The 21,503-nt window shown below is 40.2% G+C and overlaps 3 protein-coding genes across 4 annotated transcripts in view; 2 read left to right on the top strand and 1 right to left on the bottom strand.

The window, feature by feature from the left end:
• The window catches only part of LOC120427789 (clavesin-2), a 104,171-nt gene that overhangs the window by 50,526 nt on the left and 32,142 nt on the right, over positions 1-21,503 (top strand). The window lies entirely within an intron of this gene.
• Positions 6,975-14,847, bottom strand: LOC120430927 (serine/threonine-protein kinase PRP4 homolog). Of its 2 annotated transcripts, XR_005607771.2 has the most exons (5): positions 12,932-14,847; positions 12,803-12,873; positions 12,614-12,742; positions 7,392-7,720; positions 6,975-7,323 (listed from the first exon to the last, which is right to left on the bottom strand). XR_005607771.2 is itself a non-coding variant. In XM_039596048.2 (4 exons), the coding sequence occupies exons 1-4, from the start codon at positions 14,667-14,669 to the stop codon at positions 7,574-7,576; spliced, it is 2,085 nt and encodes a 694-aa protein (XP_039451982.1). In that variant the 5' UTR covers positions 14,670-14,847; the 3' UTR covers positions 6,975-7,573. The 2 variants fall into 2 exon arrangements, 1 of the variants encoding a protein (XP_039451982.1); XM_039596048.2 differs by having other exon boundaries at positions 6,975-7,720.
• LOC120430924 (protein Aatf-like) lies at positions 15,031-16,467 on the top strand. Its single transcript, XM_039596045.1, has one exon. It carries the CDS (start codon positions 15,160-15,162, stop codon positions 16,465-16,467), a length of 1,308 nt encoding a protein of 435 aa, XP_039451979.1. The 5' UTR covers positions 15,031-15,159.

The following is a 21,503-nucleotide window of genomic DNA, read 5'->3' as shown; positions in this document are numbered from 1 at the left end:
TAATTTCTTAATTTCTTAATTTCTTAATTTCTTAATTTCTTAATTTCTTAATTTCTTAATTTCTTTATTTCTTTATTTCTTTATTTCTTTATTTCTTTATTTCTTTATTTCTTTATTTCTTTATTTCTTTATTTCTTTATTTCTTTATTTCTTTATTTCTTTATTTCTTTATTTCTTTATTTCTTTATTTCTTTATTTCTTTATTTCTTTATTTCTTTATTTCTTTATTTCTTTATTTCTTTATTTCTTTATTTCTTTATTTCTTTATTTCTTTATTTCTTTATTTCTTTATTTCTTTATTTCTTTATTTCTTTATTTCTTTATTTCTTTATTTCTTTATTTCTTTATTTCTTTATTTCTTTATTTCTTTTTTTCTTTATTTCTTTATTTCTTTATTTCTTTATTTCTTTATTTCTTTATTTCTTTATTTCTTTATTTCTTTATTTCTTTATTTTTTTATTTCTTTATTTCTTTATTTCTTTATTTCTTTATTTCTTTATTTCTTTATTTCTTTATTTCTTTATTTCTTTATTTCTTTATTTCTTTATTTCTTTATTTCTTTATTTCTTTATTTCTTTATTTCTTTATTTCTTTATTTCTTTATTTCTTTATTTCTTTATTTCTTTATTTCTTTATTTCTTTATTTCTTTATTTCTTTATTTTTTTATTTCTTTATTTCTTTATTTCTTTATTTCTTTATTTCTTTATTTCTTTATTTCTTTATTTCTTTATTTCTTTATTTCTTTATTTCTTTATTTCTTTATTTCTTTATTTCTTTATTTCTTTATTTCTTTATTTCTTTATTTCTTTATTTCTTTATTTCTTTATTTCTTTATTTCTTTATTTCTTTATTTCTTTATTACTTTATTTCTTTATTTCTTTATTTCTTTATTTCTTTATTTCTTTATTTCTTTATTTCTTTATTTCTTTATTTCTTTATTTCTTTATTTCTTTATTTCTTTATTTCTTTATTTCTTTATTTCTTTATTTCTTTATTTCTTTATTTCTTTATTTCTTTATTTCTTTATTTCTTTATTTCTTTATTTCTTTATTTCTTTATTTCTTTATTTCTTTATTTCTTTATTTCTTTATTTCTTTATTTCTTTATTTCTTTATTTCTTTATTTCTTTATTTCTTTATTTCTTTATTTCTTTATTTCTTTATTTCTTTATTTCTTTATTTCTTTATTTTTTTATTTCTTTATTTCTTTATTTCTTTATTTCTTTATTTCTTTATTTCTTTATTTCTTTATTTCTTTATTTCTTTATTTCTTTTTTTTTCTTTACTTGCTTTTCTTCTTAATTTCTCCCTCTCTTCTAACCTTCAGCCAGAACTATGATGCAATTATCAAATATTTATTCCATAAAAATAAATATGAAAAAAAATCTAATTTTTTCCATGTTTTCAACTTTCCGTGCATGGTAAACCGTACACACTTTGATCTAGCGTACTGTTTAAAAATGTTCTATGTTTATGGGAAACACTCGTATCATAGGTGGCAATCAACATTTTCCTTGAATGACATACATTTCATGCTGTGAAATAAAATCAAAATTCTTTCTTGTTATTTGAAAACGTAAAACCCCACTTAAAAATAAATTGAGGTAGCCTATCGCCTCTTTTCAAAACTTTGTCGACATCAACATCAGCCGATTCCATTGTTGCCATTTTGGCATCGGAAAAATCTCATGTGTTTGCCACAAAACGCTTGAAACGCTTGCCTGCTTGAAATATTCACGGAAATATTTCACAGCGTTATTTGGTTTGTGTCCATGGTGTCGGGGCAGCAATATGGCTGACAGGACAGGCATCGAACTACGATGCACTGACATTTTAGCAAAGCATGGTAGTGACTATGCTTTCGATGTCGGTCATCTTACGATGCTCGTGCATCGAAAATCAAAAGTCGGAAAATCACATTTTCGGAGCTTTCCGGAAATTAGTATTTGTTTTTATTGTTCGTACTGCCATGAACAATCAATCTAAACTATTTTACCACTTAACTTGGTCGAAAAATATGAGTTTTCGACCAAATTTGACCACGAGCATCGAAAGCCGCTTTCGATGTCGGTCATCGAAAAATCCATGAAAATCCACCCTTAGACTCACAATCCAAAGGTCGTCAGTTTGAATTCCGGGGTGGATAGGCTAAGGTGTAACAAAGAGGTTTGCAATTGCCTCAACAATCAAGCCTTCGAACGGAATGTATGACAAAAGGTCGAATGGACAAAAGGTCGAACTTAAAAAAAAACATTTTACCAAACAAAACTTTTGATTTGAGCCTAAATACACAAATAATGATGGGACCATCCACAAACCACGTGGACACTTTTTCGGTAATCTCAACCCCCGCCCACCCCCCTCGTGGACAATTGTCCATACAAAAAAAAACTTTTTTATATGGAGCGTGGACAATCGCCATCCCCCCCCCCCCCCTCCCCTTAAAGTGTCCACGTGGTTTATGGATGGTCCCGATAAGGTGATTTATAAATTTTCTTTAATTTCACTTCTATATTCTTAAAAATTTAGAGAACTTGCCCCCGGATTGTTGGAGGCTTTTTGAAAAACTGGTTGGGATAGAGGGGGTTTTTCTTTAAAAATATAAATAAATACGATTGTTTTTTTTTTATTTATATGGCTATGTTTATGAAGTCAGATTTTTCTTAGGATCTATTGTGACCATGAAAGATTGATTGTAAAAGGATAGAAAACTTGCAACAATATTTAAAAAAAGAATTTATCATTTTTCGAAACTTTTAAAAGAATGGAAAAACTCACAAAAACATTACGGCAGTCAAGAGTAAGTTGTTTTTAAAAATAAAAATAAACTTCCAAAATAGAAAGAATGGAAAAACTCACAAAAATATGTTGTCAGTCAAGAATGGGTTGTTTTTGAAAATAAACTTCCAACAAATTTCAGAAGTTGAACTTTTTTTTCAAGGAACTGCTCATGTTTGAAAGACTGGAAAAACTCAAAAAAATATTTTGACAATCAAGAATTTGTTGTTTTTAACAATAAAAATAAACTTCCAAAATATTTTATAAATCGAACTTTTGTTTTAAGGAACTGCTCATGTTTGAAAGAAGGGAAAATCTCACAAAAATATTACGACAATCAAGAATAGGTTATTTTTAAAAATAAAAATAAACTTCCAACATTTTTCAGAAGCCGTTTGGAAGAATGGAAATCTTCTCAAAAACTGGTTTGGAAATTATTCTGCTTATTAAAAAAAGATCATTACTAAAAGGATGGATAAACCAAGGATTAACTCACAGAAAAAAAAATCAGAATTGTTTGCAAGACATTTTTTTAGGGATTTTGTATAAGTTTATACATAATTACAATTATTTGTTTCATTTTTTCACATTCGACCTTTTGTCTATTCGACCTTATGTCTTTCGACCTTTGGCATTCGACCTTTTGTCCATTCGACCTTTGGCATTCGACCTTTTGTCCATTCGACCTTATGTCTTTCGACCTTTTGTCGCACATCCGTTCCTTTTCTTGCTCTCTTGCAGAACTGCTGCAAAAGAGAGAGAGAGTTGCAGACAAGTACGGGAATGCGCTGCAAAAAAAAAATCTTTTTGCTGGCTGCACTGCCGCTCGAAGCTACACTGAACGCCCGACCATGGTAATTTTAAGAACATTTGCTAAAAATGCTGCTTATTAATTTAACTGTGGCTTTTTGGTGGAAGTAAACGCAAATATGGTAAAATGTACCATGCTTCCACAAAATTCCATGGTAGCAATTACGAAATCATTATCATTCTCTCCATATTGGAGGGTTAAAATTACCATACCGCTCTCGACATAGTAAAACTGACTGCGTTAATCAGTGAATCCAAGCACGGAATGTTTTCAGCAAAAATACGTCGGTGCGTGTTCTCAATTTAACCCTACAATATGGTAGCAATTACCATGGTTGGGTTTTCAGTGTAGTCCGTCCCATATGTATTGTACGATCAGTTCCTAGCTGGACTCGGTCGCTCGAAACGACCGGCGACTCAACGACCGACGAAATAGGCGGCGGGCCAGATGCGGGCATAAAAATGTCAAAGTGAGGGGGGAAGAGCCCTCACTTCTGGTACGTTCGTTGAACAGCCAGTGCGGCACTGAGTGCCACACTCGTCGGTGCCAGTTTTGGTTCAAACGAACATTCTTTTTCAGTGTGCATGGAACTCGCATGAAACTGAAAAAATATCGAGTGCGGCACTAGAGTTTCAGTTCCAAGATGGCGGCGAAACTCGTGCGGAACTAGCGCGAGTTTCTTCAAAGAAACACTTTTGGTACGTTCGTTTGATGGCTAGTGCCACACTGAGTGCCGCACTCAGAGCTGTCAAAGTGTTTCTTTGAAGAAACTCGCGCTAGTTCCGCACGAGTTTCGCCGCCATCTTGGAACTGAAACTCTAGTGCCGCACTCGATATTTTTTCAGTTTCATGCGAGTTCCACGCGCACTGACAAATGACGTTCGATTGAACCAAAACTGACACCGACGAGTGCGGCACTCAGTGCCGCACCGGCTCTTCAAACGAATGTACCATTTGACAGCTCTGAGTGCGGCACTCAGTGCGGAACTAGCCCTCAAACGAACGTACCATTCGTCTCACCCTGGTCTCACCATCCAGCTGCAGCTTTGTTGACAAACAAACGGAGCACGCGGTCGCATGATGGCGGCATCGAGCCAGAATTAGGGGTGATCATGTGATTAAAAATGAAAGTTTTTTTCAAGAAAAATAATATTTTTCCGACCGAATAAAAAAATTGCGAGCATGTTCAAACAATTATTCCTGATGTCGGAGAAGTGATAAAAAAGCAAAATTTTAATCCATAATTTATCCACAAATTGAATATTTTCACTCCAACTGAGAACCCCTAGGTCTATCCACGACCGTTTCCAATAGGGACGTGGCGTTACATCGTGCTGCCATCTGGTTTTTTTTAAGTGCAAGAGTGTAAAAGTGCTGAGTCATCGTCTAAAAATAGACGGCGTCCTATCTCGCCCAGCAAAATGAAGTCGATAAAGTAGTCGGTTTCGATGAGAAAAAGTGGAAAACGTGGTCTAAAAATAGCGACGCCATCCCCCTATGACCGTGAGAAGATGCCAGAAAATCCAGCTACGAGCTAAATCCACAATAATTAAATTTTCGAATTTTCGAAATTTTCGCCAATTTCGAGGTAATGATGCAGTTTGGTTAGAAATCATGTAAACCGGAGAAAATCCACTTTTTCGTGAAACTCTAACACGTAGCCTTATGGGCGGGACAAATACGACATGTGTTTTCTCGGCTTGATGTTTTTACATATGGGACGGACTCGATTCGAGCGGCAGTGCAGAAATTTTGCAATTCTGTAGATACGGGAATAAACCTATTGTGTTTCTGGTAAAAATAATGACAAATCGTCGCCATCGTGCTAACTTGTCGTACGTGCATTATGGACCAAATTGAGTTAAGAACGCCATTTTGTGCAGCTCACAATGCCTCACCTTTTGACCTTCACAGATCCCGAAAATTCGATTTCAATCCTGAGATATTGATTGATTGATTGATTGATTTTTTTTATTCGGTAGGAAAAGCCACCAAAGCAGTAGCACCAAAAACCTACATCGTTTTAATACAATATACAATAAATTTTAGTGTTTACAATTAACTTTTAAATATCCGGTCAAACTCCATTGGTTTCCACCTGTGAAGGAGTTTGGTTGATCCTGGCAAGAGAAATCTGAAATGATATAAAAAAGTGCATAGATTATGGCGATAAAGACAAAATTATAGAAAAAAGATAATTGTGTCGGAAAACTAACTTTTTAAACTGAGTTTTAGAAGGAAGCAAAAGTGAAAAAAGAAAGAAAAAAAGAGAAAAAAAAACAAAAAGAAAATTGGAAAACAAAATAGTCTACTATGTAACAAGAAAATCAAAGGATTTAAGGATGTGTTCAATAACAGCGGGTTCATTCAAAAAAGAGAGCAATTTGTTTTTAAATATTGATACGCTTTGACAATCACCAAATCTATTCCAAAAATAATTATATAATTGAGCACCTTTGAAAGATATGCATCTTTCGCCGGCTAATGTTGAAATATTGGGTCGGTCTAATAAATTATGGCTTCTGGTAAAGTGTTGATGGTTAGATAATTTGAATTTTGTATTACTGTGAGTTTGTTCATGTAAACATAAATAAATAAAGCAACATGTTTGAATTACGTAAATAGCTCTGACAGGAATGATGTTTTTGTTAATTCAACAAAAACCGAAAAAACTCCGTGCATTTTTGTCACTTTACATATGAAAGTAGTTTCAATCTTGTCGTGCTATCTTGTCACTCCATGAAAATTGATGTAAGTGCGACAAAAGGCCAAAGGGATTTCAGGCCAGGAAAGTCAGGATGCGTTTGTCGCACGTACAAGCTAGACTACCGTAGACATTTGTAATTATAACTCGGGACTCCAGCAACCAACTTCAACCAAACTTTGGGACAATGCACAGAATGGTCAGCCAAACAAAACGTGTTTGTTATTGTTTACATTGCGTGCTCTCGTTTTTGAATATTCAAGGTCAAACATTAAAACGCGTTTTTCTCGGAACGTCAAAATGGCGGGTGCGACAAGATAGCACGACGACGTCGAAATGTCAAAAACGATAACAACGAGGGGTCAGTGGATGTTAAAAGGAACGGCTGTTTGTCTGTTTGTCAGAGTATAATACCTTCTTTATTTTTGCCGAAAAGCCTTGTTCTACCAATATCTTCCAAAGTTCGTTTCTTTGGTCTGAAACGACCCGCTCGAAAACCGCACTGGTATTCGTCGCCTAAGGCCTCAGTCATCGGTCTCAGCTTGCTCCACAGGATTCAGGAGAGTACTTTGGCAAGTACACCCGGGTACACTCGTGTGCTATGTTAGTGATTGCTCAAAGAAGAATTGCTTTGTGCTTGTGTGTCGTTTCAGCGGAAAAGATAAATGAAACAAGTCGCAATTAATTCCTCACACTAAAGTGCACTCCATGTGCCGAATTTTTATTCAAAGGGGGATTATTAAAACTTTATACGTGTTTGCACTTAAACAACATCATCTAGATTCTAGAAAATCTTCACATTGAAATTTAATGCTATTCTTACAATTCACTCCACTGTTGCCTTATTATGTAACACTCCCTCAAGGAGCTTGTATTTCACTAGTTCGATTCGTCTACGAACGGTACACAGTTCAATGTTGTTTTTCATGAAAATAATAATATATGTATTAATTTACTTAATATCAACTAATAAGTTCGTACGCGTTAGATTGCAATGATTGATTTTTAAATCGAGTGTCCAAAAATAAACCTATCGATTCAGCATGAGAAAGGATGCGTTGAGAATAAGAAAATAAGAAATTATAAATTAAAACTTACACTCCCTCTGATTCTGCTGCCTCCTTCCAAACCTTACCACCCTAAAATGTTTCAAATGAAATATCTGTCCCTCTTCGCGGCGGAGGCGTCGGCGGGACCGTTGCACGTGGCCACTCTCTCAGAAACACCATCTCCATCTCTTAGCTCTCGTATAATACAAGGTGCGCCGCCGCCCGGTACTATCACGTGACCGCGGTCGTGGACGACACGATCGCGTTGCCGCTGCTGCTGCCCGCGATCTTCCGCTTCGCCACCGCCTTCTTCACGTACGCCATGATCAGGTTCTGGATCTTGACCGGGTTGATCTCGCCGGACCGGCTGTGGCAGATCTGGAACGAGTAGCAAAGTGAAACTTAGTTTGGCTGGTTTTTCGATTCGTAACTTCCGAGCTTGCAGAACACTCCAGGTGACTCCAGTGTACCCTCTCATGCCCACATTTTTTTTTTAATTTTCTCCTGTTCAGGAGGTCATTTTGAGCAAATTTTGTCCAACAAAAACTTCGTGGTGATTATTGCATTCGATCGTAATTTCTCGATTCACGATCGAGATTTCTCGATAATAAGATTACGATCGTAATTTGTCGATGGTAAGTCATAATTTATCGATAGTAGATTGAGATCATTCGATCGTAATAGGGACGTGGCGTTACATCGTGATGCCATATGGTTTTTTTTAAGTGCAAGACAGGAAAAGTGCTGAGTCATCCTCTAAAAATAGGCGGCGTCCTATCTCACCCAGCAAAATGAAGTCGATAAAGTTGTTGGTTTCGATGGAGAAAAAGTGAAAAACGTTGTCTAAAAATAGCGACGCCATCCCCCTATTTCTCGATCTACCATCGACAAATTACGATCGAGAAAATCGGGATATGGGTTTGAAGCTCGTTTTCAAAACTTTTAAAAAAATCATAATTTTCAGAAATTTCAAAGATTATTAAAAAAATTCAGAAATTTCAAAAGTTTACTTTATTTAGGCCGTTGCAAATATTTTTGAAGTTTATGTCCCTTGACTCTGACCAAAGTCGAGGAGGGCAAACAAATAAAAAAGTTTAAACATTGAATTTACGAGCCATGGTTTCAACATTTGAATGACCAAAGTATTTAAAAATGCATTTTACACCTGCCCAGTTGTTTTAAAATCATTAGTTACCAAAATACTGTTAATCCAGCCCAATCATGCTTAATACGATTATACATGCAGGAAATGCGTTTTAGATTGTTTTAAGTTGATTTGACCTTCATTTTCATCAAAATTTTGAAGATTTAAAAAAAATTGCCCCCTGGTTTCTGGTTTTTTGGACCAATTTTGAAGGGAGGGGGGGGACATAAACTTAGAAAAATATTTTCAACGGCCTTATTTTTAAAATCTTTGAAATTTTTGAAATCTTCAAATTTTTTATTTTTTTTAAATTTTTTAAATTTTTAAAACTCTTGAAGTTTTGATTTTTTTTAACTCTTAAAATTTTAAAAATTCTTGAAATTTTTTAAACTTTTTGACATTAAAAAAAAGAAGCAGAAGGTTCAGGGATCGAATCCCGGTCGGTTCCCTTGAAATTTGGAATCAGGAATTGTAATTTGAATATGAACAAAAAACCTTTGAAAATCAGGTGGGATTCGAACTCACACCTTAAGATAGATGGTCTGGGACGCTAACCAGTCGGCCATCATAGAGTTAATGATCTAGAACTGAATTGATTCGTAGTGGAGAAATAATGTCACAAGGTATAATAACCATTATATAACTACTAACACCGTCTCAAAACAGCCCAGGGCCATCTTATATACTCATGAACTGGACGAGGGAGTCGTGGATTGCCTGGCCCGAGTCATCTGCATTACCGATCTATGTCTGTACAATTTCAGAAGAAATCGTTAGCCATAGAAAGGTATTTCGCTTCAAAGGTTCTTGAGATATATGGTGGTTACTAACCGAACCGTCTCAGTTGAAATATACTGCAAAGTCCTGCCAAGACGGGGGTTCAATTACATACATACATACATACACATACAAAAATGTATAACTCGCTCAAAGATTTTTTGCACAACCTGGAAATTTCTGTAAAGTTGGCATTTGATGTCCACTAAAACATATCAAAAAATAAAAATAGTATTTTTTTTTGCAATCACCAAAATTGTTTTACCGTGTATCATTTTTTTCCAGTGTAGTCCATATCCATACCTACAACTTTGCCGAAGACAACAAATCGATTAAAAAAATCCTTCAAAAGATACAGTTTTTTTTTATTTTCATACATCATTTTTGTATGGCCAGCTGCCAACACGGTGCTCAAAATACCGTTATTATGAAAAAAAATATGCACTCCGAGATTTTGGGGTCTATCGATTCCTTAAGTAACTGAAACTTGGCCCAGAGTTTATGTAAGAGATGTGGTTGATTTTTTAGATGGATATAGTTTGGATGTTTATGTTTTATAGGTTGGTTTTGGGTGAGTATGGTTGAGGGGTTTTTTGAGGTTTGTTATGGGGGTTTTGGGATGGTTAAGTGTTAGTATGATATTTAAGGAGGATTAGGGAAATTGTAGGGTAAGGATGAGTAGAATTTTTATAAGGGTGAGAGTTTGGATGTTGTGGGTGTGGGAGTTTTGGGTGGTGGGGTGGGGGGTGGGGTGGTTTGTTGGGTGGGGTTGAGGTGGGGAGGGGGAGGGGGTTAGGGTAAGAGTGTGGGGGGGGGGGGGGGTGTTGGGGGGGGGTGTTTGGTGAAGATTTAGGGGGGGGGGGGGGGGGGTTGGGGGTTTGGGGGGGGGGGGGGTGTGGGTTGGGGGGGTGTGTTGGTGGGGGGTTTTTATTGTGTTGTTGGTAGGAGTGGGGATATAAGTTTTTTTTTTGGATAATTTATGGGATGTGTGGTGGGTGTAGGTTTGTAGTTGGTGTTTGAGGTGTTAGGGGGTATGGTGTAGGGTGGTATTGGTGGTTTTGGTGTGTTTGGGGGTATTATGTGGTGGGGGTTGTGGTGGGGTTGGGTGTTTTTGTTATTTTTGTGTTGGTGGTTTGGGGGTTGGGGTGTGGTGGTGGGGGTGTGTGGTGTGTTTTTGGGGGTTTGGGGTTTGGGGGGGGGGGGGTTTGGGGGGGTGTGTTGGGTTGTTTGTTGGTGTTTTGTTTTGGTTGGGTGTGTTTGGTGTTTGTTGTTGTTTGTGGGTTTTGGGTGGGTTTTTGTTTTTTGTGTGGTTTTTGGGGGTTTTGTTATTTATTTGTTTTTTTGGTGGTAATATGTTTTTTGGTGGGTTTGTGTTTTTTTTTTTTTGGGGTAGGTTGGGTTGGTTTGGGGGGTGGTGTGTGGGTTTTTTTATTGTGGGGGTGGGTGTGGTGGGTTGTGTGTTGGGGGGGAGTTTTTGGGGGTTTGGTTATTGGTTGTGTGATTTTTTTTTAAAATTGTTAAAATTTCTAAAATTTTTAAAATTTTTAAATTTTTTAGATTTTTGAAAATTCTAAAAAAATTTGATGTTTTTGAAATTACAATGAAACCATTAACATTTAAATTGTATTAAAATGCGTAAAAACATAGTATAGGGCAATTACAAAAACTACTGCATGCTTATTTTTACATATTGTATAGAAAATATTAGTGAAAAACACAGTAAAAGTTGACCCCAGAAAAAAATATTTTTTTTAAAACTTATGGTCGGATCAGCATTTTGAGAGTTTGAACTATTTTGCTGATACTTAAGCTTAAGGTAACTGATACCGTCGGCAAAGGTGTAGGTTATGATAAGGACATTTCAGAAAAAATGGCAAGCCAAAAAATGGATTTTTTATTACGAAAAATTTACTACCTTAAATACGCTTTTTTTAATTTTTAAATTTCTCAACAAAATTATATATTCTTTCAACTTTGTTTTTTACGGTGTTTTTGAATACCTCTGATACAAGGCAGAGTTTAGGCTAGAGTTTAGGATTGTGCAAAATCTGATACCGTAGGCATCCTTTATTTTAATTTTTTTTTGAGGAAAACAAAATCTTAAACACTATAAAAACAATTTAAAAAATGCTTCACGCAGGAAAAGCACTCCAGCAAAAATATTTTCACTGAGATACACTGCCGCTCTAATCGGATCCGACCCATATGTAAAAACAGCAAGCCGAGAAAAACACATGTCAAATTTGTCCCAGCTATAAGGGGACCATCCATAAACCACGTGGACACTTTAGGGGGGGGGGTATGGCGATTGTCCACGACCCATACAAATAAGTTTTTTTTGTATGGACAATTGTCCACGAAGGGGGTGGGGGGGGGGGGGGGGTAACAGATTCCCAAAAAAGTGTCCACGTGGTTTATGGATGGTCCCAAGGCAACGTGTTAGAATTTCACGAAAAAGTGGATTTTCTCTGGTTTTCTTGAACAAAGTACTAAATTTTATTGGGTTTTCTGATAGTTTACATGATTTCGAGCCAAACTACATCATTACCTCAAAATTGACGAAATTACATATGGGACAGACTAGCTTCGAGCGGCAGTAAGTAGGGGCAGGGGGAGGGGGGGCAGAATGGCCCATGGGGGCAGAATGGGCCATCCTTGGTTTTGGGCTTTAGAATGGATTTAGACCAACCGTAAGGCAAGGGTCTTATAAAGGACGTCAAATAACATCACCATACCGAAAACGACGTTTGAATTCATTGTATTTTTCGAATTATGAGCAAAAATGTAAATTATTGACAAAACCACGCAAATGTTGTTTATTTCGAGGTTTTTAAATAAGCTTTCTGAAAAGTTGGATTGTTTGAAAAAGTTTGTACAATGTTTATAAGACCGATTCTTAGCGAAGCTACACCAAAATGTCACATTTTTCAATTTTCAATTGGATTTTTAATATGAAAAAAAAAATCATTTTTATTATGATGCAATACTTGCAATGTGCTTTAAATGCGTTTTCTTACCTTAAAAGCCATGAACATTGACCAAAAGTGGTCTGCAAGCCATTGCACGGGAGAGGAGTTTTTTCATAAATCTGCTCCTTTCGTTGTCCCGTCACGAAAAGAAATGGCTGGCAAAAACTCAAATTTCATCCAATTCTTTCAGTTCAAGGAGCAAAAGATTCGTTTTTAAATTTGTGATAATGCGGAGTTGGGAGTACGTGCTTAACCTATGCCAATTTCCCCTACTCAGAATAGATGCAGGCATCCCATCAATCGCAGCGAACGACTAGGGTAACATCCGAAAAATGTTTTCTAATGGTTTTTAAAAACAACGAAACCAAAAAAAAAACTCACCTTCGGAACCGATTTCTTCATGATTGTTTTGTACTCTTCCTTGTTGATGAGCTTCTTATTGAAGTGTGGCTTCAGGAAGATCTTCACCTCCTCGATGATGCGATCCTGCCGCTGGAGCTTCTGGATGAGCTGCAAGGAAAGATGTGAGTCTGTGAGTTACCAGCACCTGCATGTTGGTGGGAACCTTACCTTCTCCTTGATCTGCAAATCAACGGCAGAATTCGGCATGTCGTCCAGCATCTCCATGGTCACTTTTTGAGCTGTTGAAATAAAGTAGCGTTAGTAACAATTCGGCAGTTCGTACCAAACCGTACTCACGTTTGTACATTTCGTCCACCAGCTGGACGGCCTCGTTGGGGCGGCGCAGGTCGCCGTACAGGGTGTTCTTGTCGTTGCCAAACACCCGCCGCAGGTTGTCCACCGTCAGGGCGATCGTCTTGGGCTGTTGGGATGAGCTGTTGGTGGCACCGTCCGCCGACGGAGGATCAAACATGTGATCGTCGCAGTCGCTGGACCGTGGCGAGTACGGCGAGATGTCCCCGTCGTCCAGCGGATCTTCCCATCCGCTTGGCACCGCTGCGGACGGTTTCTTGGCGGGGGTTGAGCGGAGCGCTTTTTGCGGCGAATGTCGGAAGGGTTGCCGAGGGGTGAGTTGGTCCATCGGTGAGGATGGGTGCAGATCGAGGATGCCGTCGTCGGCGGAGTTGAGATCGGGCGAGGCGATTTCCTTCGCGACTCGCTGCCTGTGCTGGTGGTGGAGGTGGTGCTGGTGATGATCCGGATAGCTGACCGTCGAGATGCTGCCCATGTTGACGCCGGATGCGAGCGAATCCATTGGAGATTTCGTGGGATCGAAGGGGTCGTAAGATTCGGGGGATTTCGGAGCCGGCTCTGGAGGGGTGTTTGGTCCCACCTGCTCGGTGCCGGATTTGTTCTTCTTTTTGCCACTTCCGCCGGCCTCCTCATCGCTCAGCACGATGACCTCCTTGGGACTCGAGATGACCTGCTTTCCCGGTGATCGTTCCAGGTCGATTATGGCCACCGGTTTGATGCTGTCGTCCAGCTTACGAATTCTCTTCTGACTGCTCGAAGGAAACTCGTCCTCCAGCTCTTCCTGCTTTCTTCGTTCCTCCTTGAGCTTTGCCCGCTTCGACTTCTTCTTTTTGGCCTTCCGGTAAGCCTTGTACGCATCGGCTTCCGCGCCAGCGCCAACAGCCTCGTCATCGAAGCTTACGCTCACCAGAATGTTCTGCCCGGACGAGAAGATCTCCTTTTGGGCGGCCACTTCATGCTCCGGCGGACAAATCCGCTCTTCCAGGATTTCCTTCTTGCGTTTCTTTTCCTTCTTCCGGTGGCGACGTTCCCGGTCCTTCTTTTTCTTGTCCTTCTTTCGTTTCTTCTTCTTCACGACCACAATCTCCTCCTCGACCTCTTCCTCCTCCTCTTCGACCTCTTCCTCGACACTTTCCTCCTCGCTGGTCACCTCGTCGTAATCCGGACTAGCGTTCCCGTCGCTGTCCATCTCGACTTCGACCTCCTCCTCGACGTAGATGCTGCTGCCGGAGCTAATGTTGCTCAGCACTGGGCTGGTCGGGCTGCGGTGCTTCCGCTTGCGCTTGCGGTGCCTCTCCGACGGCGTCGGACTTTCCGGTCTCACCACCGCTTCAGCGGCCACTTCAATCACCCCACGACGATCACGCTGCCACGGTGACTCTGTCCGGTGGGAACACTCAGCAACCGCTGGTACCGGTTGCCGTTCCTCCTGCTGCAACTCCCGGTGCTGATGATGATGGTGGTGGTGGTGGTGGGGGTGCGGGTGTTGATTTCCAGGATGGAAGTTCCGATCTGGCGACCGAAAGGGTTGTGGCTGCGGATGTTGTGTCCGCTCGTGATGAGCGTGGATGTGCGGCGACGATACCAGCGCCGGACGGTGGTCGAAGCTGGGTCGTCGCATATGTCTGCGTCCGCGGCTGCCACGAAAGTTGCCACCGCCGAATCGACCTCCTCCTCCTCCGCCGTAATCCGGACGACCGCGCGCACGGTACTGGGGTCGCATCGTTTCCGAATGGATCGCGATTCACGCACGGCGGTTAAATGTTTTTGTTTTGAAATGGCGTTGCGCTGCCGCTGCTGGAATATTTTGCTTTTCTTCAGGGCTTCGCTTTTGCCAGCTATCCAAACCCACCCTTCTCCGCGGAGTTTCGTTTGCTTTTTTTCTTCTCTCTTTTTGCGAGTTTTGACAGCAGTGCGTTTGACGTTTTCAATGTTGACAGTTGATGGGTTTATTCGCGATGAAAAGGTTGACCTTTTTAATGCTTCGTTGTGAGTAAAAATTACGCAAGTAAACATAGATGTACACATTAAAAAAAACATCAATGAAATTTTTGAACGTGTATCATGCGAAACCAAAAAAAAAAATAAAGAAAACTGTCAAACGATTTCAAAACAACGTGCGCCGTCGGAATCTTTCTGTAAACCAGATGGAACCACGTTTAGTGCGATAGATTCTCCAGAAAATCTGTTTAATTCGCGTGTCCCTTTTAAAAATGCACCTGCTCAAGCAACGCAAGCGTCGCTCGGCGGCCAAAACGGTCTCCGAAAAGTTGCACGAGCAGTTTGCTCCGTCGGCAGTCGGTGGCGATTCCGACAGTGACGAGGGCCCGCAGGTGGCCGACTTTGACGAGAACGACGCGGACATTGAGCGGGCCGTGGGCGCTGGGTTAAGCGAGATTCGAAAGCGCAACGTCAAGCTGCTGGACGCAGTCGACCGGAAGTACCAGGGCCAGGTCGCGTCCAGGAGGGATGTTTTCGAGGAGGAGGAAAGTGAGGAAGATGGCGAGGACGATTCGGATGGAGATACACAGCCGGGGGCGTTTGTAAGGCTAAGGGTTCCCGAGGGAGGCGATGAGCAGAGCGAAGGATCGGAGGGTTCCGGGAGCGACGGAGAGTCGGAGGACGATGATGATGAAGATGACTTCGAGGACCAAGATTTCTCCTTGGGAGACTTTTTGGGAGGTGCCCCGAGCGATTCACAGAAGCTCATTCAAGATGAGAACCGACAAGAAGCGGTTCAGAAGGGAACCTGCGTCCAGAACCAGTTGAAGATGTGGGAACGATTGCTCGAAATGCGCATCAAAATGCAGGGTTGTCTGGTGACGGCCAACGCGTTGCCTCACGAGGACAAGTTTAAAAGTTTCTCAAAGAACGATCAATTTAAGGAAGCTTCCCAGAAAGTCGTTCAAACGGTTGAATCTACGTTGAAGAACCTGCTGGAACTGCAGTCCACCTTAATCGCAAACTTCCCAGAAACGAAAGAACTCTCCAAACCAGGAACAAAGCGACGATTAAAAGACCAGAAATCATCCGGATCGAAGCACTCCCGGCTCACCGAGTACGAGTCCCTCCTCGCGGACAGCTTCACCACGTACAAACCCTACCGGAACGACGTAATCCAGAAGTGGCACGACCGCACAAAAGCCTCCAGCGGAACCAAGAACATCCACCAATCGCTGAGCGTCGTGAAAAAGATCGAAAATGCGCTGCTCACAAAGGACGAGCTCATCCGCAAGACGCAACTCTTCCGCGGCGGCTACGAGCTGTTTGAGAAACCGGCACCGTCAGCCTCCGCCGCCGAGGAGGGCGTGTCGGCGGAACCCGAGTCCACCTACGACGGGGAAATCTTTGACGATTCGGACTTTTATCACGCACTGCTGCGCGAACTCATCGAGTACAAGTCGAACACGGCGGAAAATCCGGCGCAGATCGGCGCCAAGCTGGCGGAACTGCAGAAGCTGCGCAGCAAGATGAAGAAGCAGGTGGACACGCGTGCGTCCAAGGGCCGGAAGATAAGGTGAGGAATTGGTTATTTTCTTCATCTCATTTACACAGGGTGGGAACCTTGGGAAAACCGTGAAAATAATGTTTTGTTTTTTTTTTACTTTTCTTATTATAATTATTCTTAATAACTCGAGAAAACCAATTTGTATATTTTTTATTTGTTTCGGATAGAACAGATACAGAACAACAAAAATAGTGCATCGTTTTACACATTTCAAGCTGTTCCTATTCAAACTGCTGTCCCGATTCGCCCCAGTTGACGGAAGTTATTAACAGTGAAATTCCTAACAAAACGTGTTGCGCATTTTGATTTCAATGTCGAAAAATAAAACATAAGTCAAAAAAGTTGTGAAAAAAAATGTGCAGGTGGTTATGTTACACATGACCAATATGACAAAGAACTTTGCAAGATGCTTGTTGAATTTCTGGCAAATTTTCGATTTGAACGGTGCTTGATCGTGCCATTTCGATGTGTTCGAAGAATGATTTAAGCGGTCACAGTCGTGGTGATTATTGCATTCGATCGTAATTTCTCGACTCACGATCGAGCTTTCTGGATAGTAAAATTACGACTTACCATTGACAAATCCCGATCTACCATCGACAAATTACGACTTACCATCGAGAAATTTGTAATACAATTTTTTTTATATATTTTTATTTGAATGGAATAATTAGAAAAAAAATATTTTTTTTTTAACGTGAAAAAAATACAAAATTAAGAAAAAAAAACTACCTAAATCAATTTCGTTTTTTTCTTCAAACAATTTACAAAACTTAAAAATTATCATAAATTTGAAATATTTAAAAGTTTAAAAAAATGCCAATTTAAAAATTAAAAAATTGCAAATATAAAAAAAAATTGTATTGTATTTAAACCCTTTCGGGCCTGATGGGTCATATATGACCCAAAAATCAAAATTTTCTTAAGTAGCCTCAGGATCATTTTCCTATCATCAACTAAAAAAATATTTTTTTGAAAATTCAGGCTTGAAAGGGTTAAATTTTAGAATTTTTGAACTTTTTTTGTATATTTTCATATTTTAAAATTTCTGATAATAATCAAATTTATGATTTTTTATTTTAATCATTTTGTAATCTTTGGCCTTCCTCACTGAAGTAAGGCTATAATCCTGCTCTAAAAATGAACTTTGTATAAAAACATCGTAGACCCACCTTCATGTATACATATCGATTCAGAATCGAAAACTGAACAAATGTCTGTGTGTATATGTGTGTGTGTATGTATGTATGTGACCAATAAACTAGCTCATGTTTCTCGGCACTGGCTGAACCGATTTGACCCGAACTTGTTGCATTCGACTTGGTTTAGGGTCCCATAGATCGAGTTTTATACAGATTGAAGTTTCAATAAGTAGTTCAAAAGTTATGTATAAAAGTGTGTTTTCATATATATCCGGATCACATCGGGACTGGCAACACCAGCCAGCAACAGTCAAGTGTTCGGAGCTCTTCAAACTTTTCGATTTTTTCGCCGTAATTTACCGTGATTACCCGCGAGTTTGCTGCTCCAGCATGCCAAGGGCCGGCCGTGGCCGTGGCAGTTCGAGTGCGGCCTCGAAAAACCCGCGAAGCTCATCTACCGGCAGAGTGCAGAAAGGTAAACACACCAACGCCGCATCGACCGCCATCGCGCACGGGAGCGTGCCCAGTGACGTCACCGATCCATCGTTTTTACACGTGTCATACCGTCCACGTGAGTCCCCTGTACGGACGAGACAATCGACTCGGGCATCCGGAAGCACTTCCGGCCAGCAGCAGCAGCAGCAGCCGTCCACAAGCACCACGACAACAACCACTTCCAACGTTCCCACCAGCAACGAATTTGAGATGCTGAGTGGAGAAGAAAACAACACCGCCAGTGACAGCAGCAGTGCTAGCGACGACGATGACGATGATGAACTTGCGCGCAAGCAAGAAAAGAAGAAAAAATGTAACTCTCCGAAGGAACGACGTCCACCTCCAATTTTTATTTTGGATACGCTGGCAGACGATGTTGACGAGTTGCTTGAGGGCCTCCAATATTGTCTGAAAATAGGTAAAACGTCAGTGCAAGTTATTACACATAACAAACTGAATTTCGACATGGTGGTGAAGAAGTTGAAGTTGCGAAACTTCAAGTTTTTTACATTTGACCCTGCAGAGAAGGTCCCAGTGAAGATCGTCCTTCAGGGATATCCGGACCGCCCGATCTCCGACCTGGAAGAACACCTATCGGGCATCAAGGTTAAGCCTCGAGAGATTAAGGTGCTCTCAAAGACGATAACGGTGACAGGTACGTACACATTGTACCTCCTGTACTTCGATCGTGGGTCCGTCAAAATCCAGGACCTTCGGCGGATCAAAGCACTGGACGGATTCTTTGTGACGTGGCGATTCTACATGAAGAATCCCGCCGACGCAGCCCAATGCCACCGCTGTCAAAAGTTCGGACACGGTTCAAGAAACTGCAATCTTCCGCCCCGGTGCGTAAAGTGCGGTGAGACCCACTTCACCGAAAGGTGCAATCTTCCGCGGAAAGACCAGCTGGGGGAAAACGCCCAGCAGCACAAAGCGCGCGTCAAGTGCGCGAACTGTGGTGGAAACCACACGGCGAATTTCCGTGGCTGTGCCGCGCGGAAAAAGTACCTCGAGGAGCAGGACAAGAAGAAGAAAGCGCCAGCGTCCCGCCAACCTCCGAAGACTTTGAGCTCGAACGCTGCAGCAGCTGGCGGCGGAGCGGTTCCATCGACCAAACCAGCGTTCCCTCCCGGTTGGGGAGGTTCATACGCTAGAGTAGCCGCTTCTGGCGTCGGTACTCCCCCGGGACAAGCTGATGTTACTGGTGATGATCTCTTCACGCTTCCTGAGTTTTTCGCCCTTGCTGGAGAGATGCTCACGCGCTTTCGTGCCTGCCGAAACAAGGCAGAACAATTCCAAGCTCTCAGTGAGCTGATGATGAAGTACATCTACAACGGATAAGCTGCCTTGTGCAGCGAAGTTTTTCGACGTCAACAGACAATACAAACTGTGATTTAGTTTTAAGCTTTTCCTATTTCTATCCTTTTCCTTAGCAAATCTCGAAGGTTTTTTTTTATTTTTCCTTCTCTTGCCAAATCCATTGTTAGAATATCCAATTACATCTAAATGAATTATAGTGTAAACCATAGTTGAAAGGAACTCCAAAACTCTATTAGGTTATAAGAAACACTAAATTGTAAATTGATTATTTACTAATAAACACTAATTGAATTGAATATATATCCGGATCTCACTAAAATGTATGTAAACTATGTCCGGATCCACCATCCGACCCATTGATGGTTAGGTTATCAAAAGACCTTTCCAACGAGTCCAAAACATTGAAGATCTGGCAACCCTGTTTCGAGATATGGCCACTGAAGTGATATTGATGTACTTTTTGGAAGTCGGATCTCACTGAAATGGAAAAGCTGTATAGGAAAAGCTGCGTAAAATCAAATTTTGATCACAGGAGGCTGAATAAGCAAACAAGCAAGAAACGTCACGAAACCAAAAAAAGGGCAGGACGAAGTTTGCCGGGAAGAGCTTGTTTGAAATATATTATTATTTATCAATTTCAAAATTTCTTCTTGTTTTGAGTCTTTGGTTTTTATATTTTTATTTTTGAATATAGGTCAGATAATTTAATGATAACTGTTAGATTACTTAATTTAGAGGAAATTGCTTAATCCGTCCTTTAAATTTAATGACATGACAGACATGAAAGGTTGGGGAGCAGCATCTAATTCCAGCGTGCCTCTAATGTTGGTCAGAACTTTGACGTTCAATTAAAGCTAGTTAAAAGCGTTTTCAACTGAAATTGAGTGATACATAGCTCAATAGGGAGTGAGCAAGCAAGTTTCTATCAAAAGTTAAAAAAAAGCAGTTTAAATAGTGAAAATCAGAAAATTGGACGGAGTTAGGAACGAGTGCTTAACCTGCCAAACATACGAAAATCTCCCCTATAACCAGTTAAGTGTTAATAATACACTTTTTTGAATCCGGATCTCATATGTTTTCATGAAAATGATGTCCGTATCAATGCGTTGGATGCGTAATCGAAAGATCTTTTGAACGAGTCCAAAAGATAGATCTCTGACAACCCTATCGTAGGGGTAGGCGTGGCTGAATGGTTACGCTGTTCGCTTTGTAAGCGGAAGGTTCTGGGTTCGATTCCCATCTGCTCCTATCGAGAAATTATGGAAAGAAGGAATTATGAACACTTGAATACGAACGAAAAATTCATTAGCTCGCGGCGGGGTTCGATCCCCCGTCCTTTGGGTCAGCAGACAAAATGCTAACCACCAGACCATCGAGGCTTAGTTGTCTAGAAGGATTAAGAATGCTATAAGAATCCAAGAAACTTGATTGGAATCTGTGTGAACCTAAGAACAGGAAAAATGCAATATTGAATGCAAGTTGAATTCAAGGACATTGGTTGCATAATTGTTAGGCGAATATTGAACTTTCAACACGACCAGAATTCACCACAAAAAGCTTGGTGAACCGAATTGGAAAGCTTCCAAAAATGAATCCAAGAACATACGAAGAATTAAGGACTATAAATAGATTTGACCGGCCGCATCACTTACCACGGTGAATCCTGGCTTCACACCCATCTTACTAACACCCTCAAACCTCACGTGATACTTTGTCGAAGACGCAGCTGATTTAGCGGTCTTCATCACTCAAGTATCGGACTAAAATTCCTATCCACTTCCCCCGTGTCTTACCACTGGTCGTGGCCGGCGCTGTGATTGGCTAGCATGATAGGGACATTTGAGAGTTGCGAAGTGGTGATGATTGGTTCCTACTCTTCATCTGTGGTCCACGGAGCAATTCTTGGAGGTCCTGGTCAATAACAGAGTTGCAACTACGGGTAGACACCAATGCTATGCTATGCTATGCTATGTAGATCTCTGACAACCCTATCAAAAGCTATGAGTAAATATATGAAATTAAATTAAAATATAATTTGCAGATCGGACTATTTTTTTATTATTGTAAGGAAAAATGCACATTGAAGAGTGTT

This window comes from Culex pipiens, chromosome 3 (genome assembly GCF_016801865.2).
Source record: "Culex pipiens pallens isolate TS chromosome 3, TS_CPP_V2, whole genome shotgun sequence".
Taxonomy (NCBI): domain Eukaryota; kingdom Metazoa; phylum Arthropoda; class Insecta; order Diptera; family Culicidae; genus Culex; species Culex pipiens.
This window is presented reverse-complemented; position numbering and strand designations above follow the sequence as displayed.

Excerpts from the sequence above, each read along its gene's own strand:
- LOC120430924 (XM_039596045.1), top strand. The coding sequence starts at position 15,160 with ATGCACCTGCTCAAGCAACGCAAGCGTCGCTCGGCGGCCAAAACGGTC.
- LOC120430927 (XM_039596048.2), bottom strand. The coding sequence starts at position 14,669 with ATGCGACCCCAGTACCGTGCGCGCGGTCGTCCGGATTACGGCGGAGGA. Across the intron at positions 12,874-12,931 it reads GGTGGACGAAATGTACAAAC|CTCAAAAAGTGACCATGGAG; the intron begins GTGAGTACGGTT and ends TTATTTCAACAG. Across the intron at positions 12,743-12,802 it reads ATTTGCAGATCAAGGAGAAG|CTCATCCAGAAGCTCCAGCG; the intron begins GTAAGGTTCCCA and ends CTTTCCTTGCAG.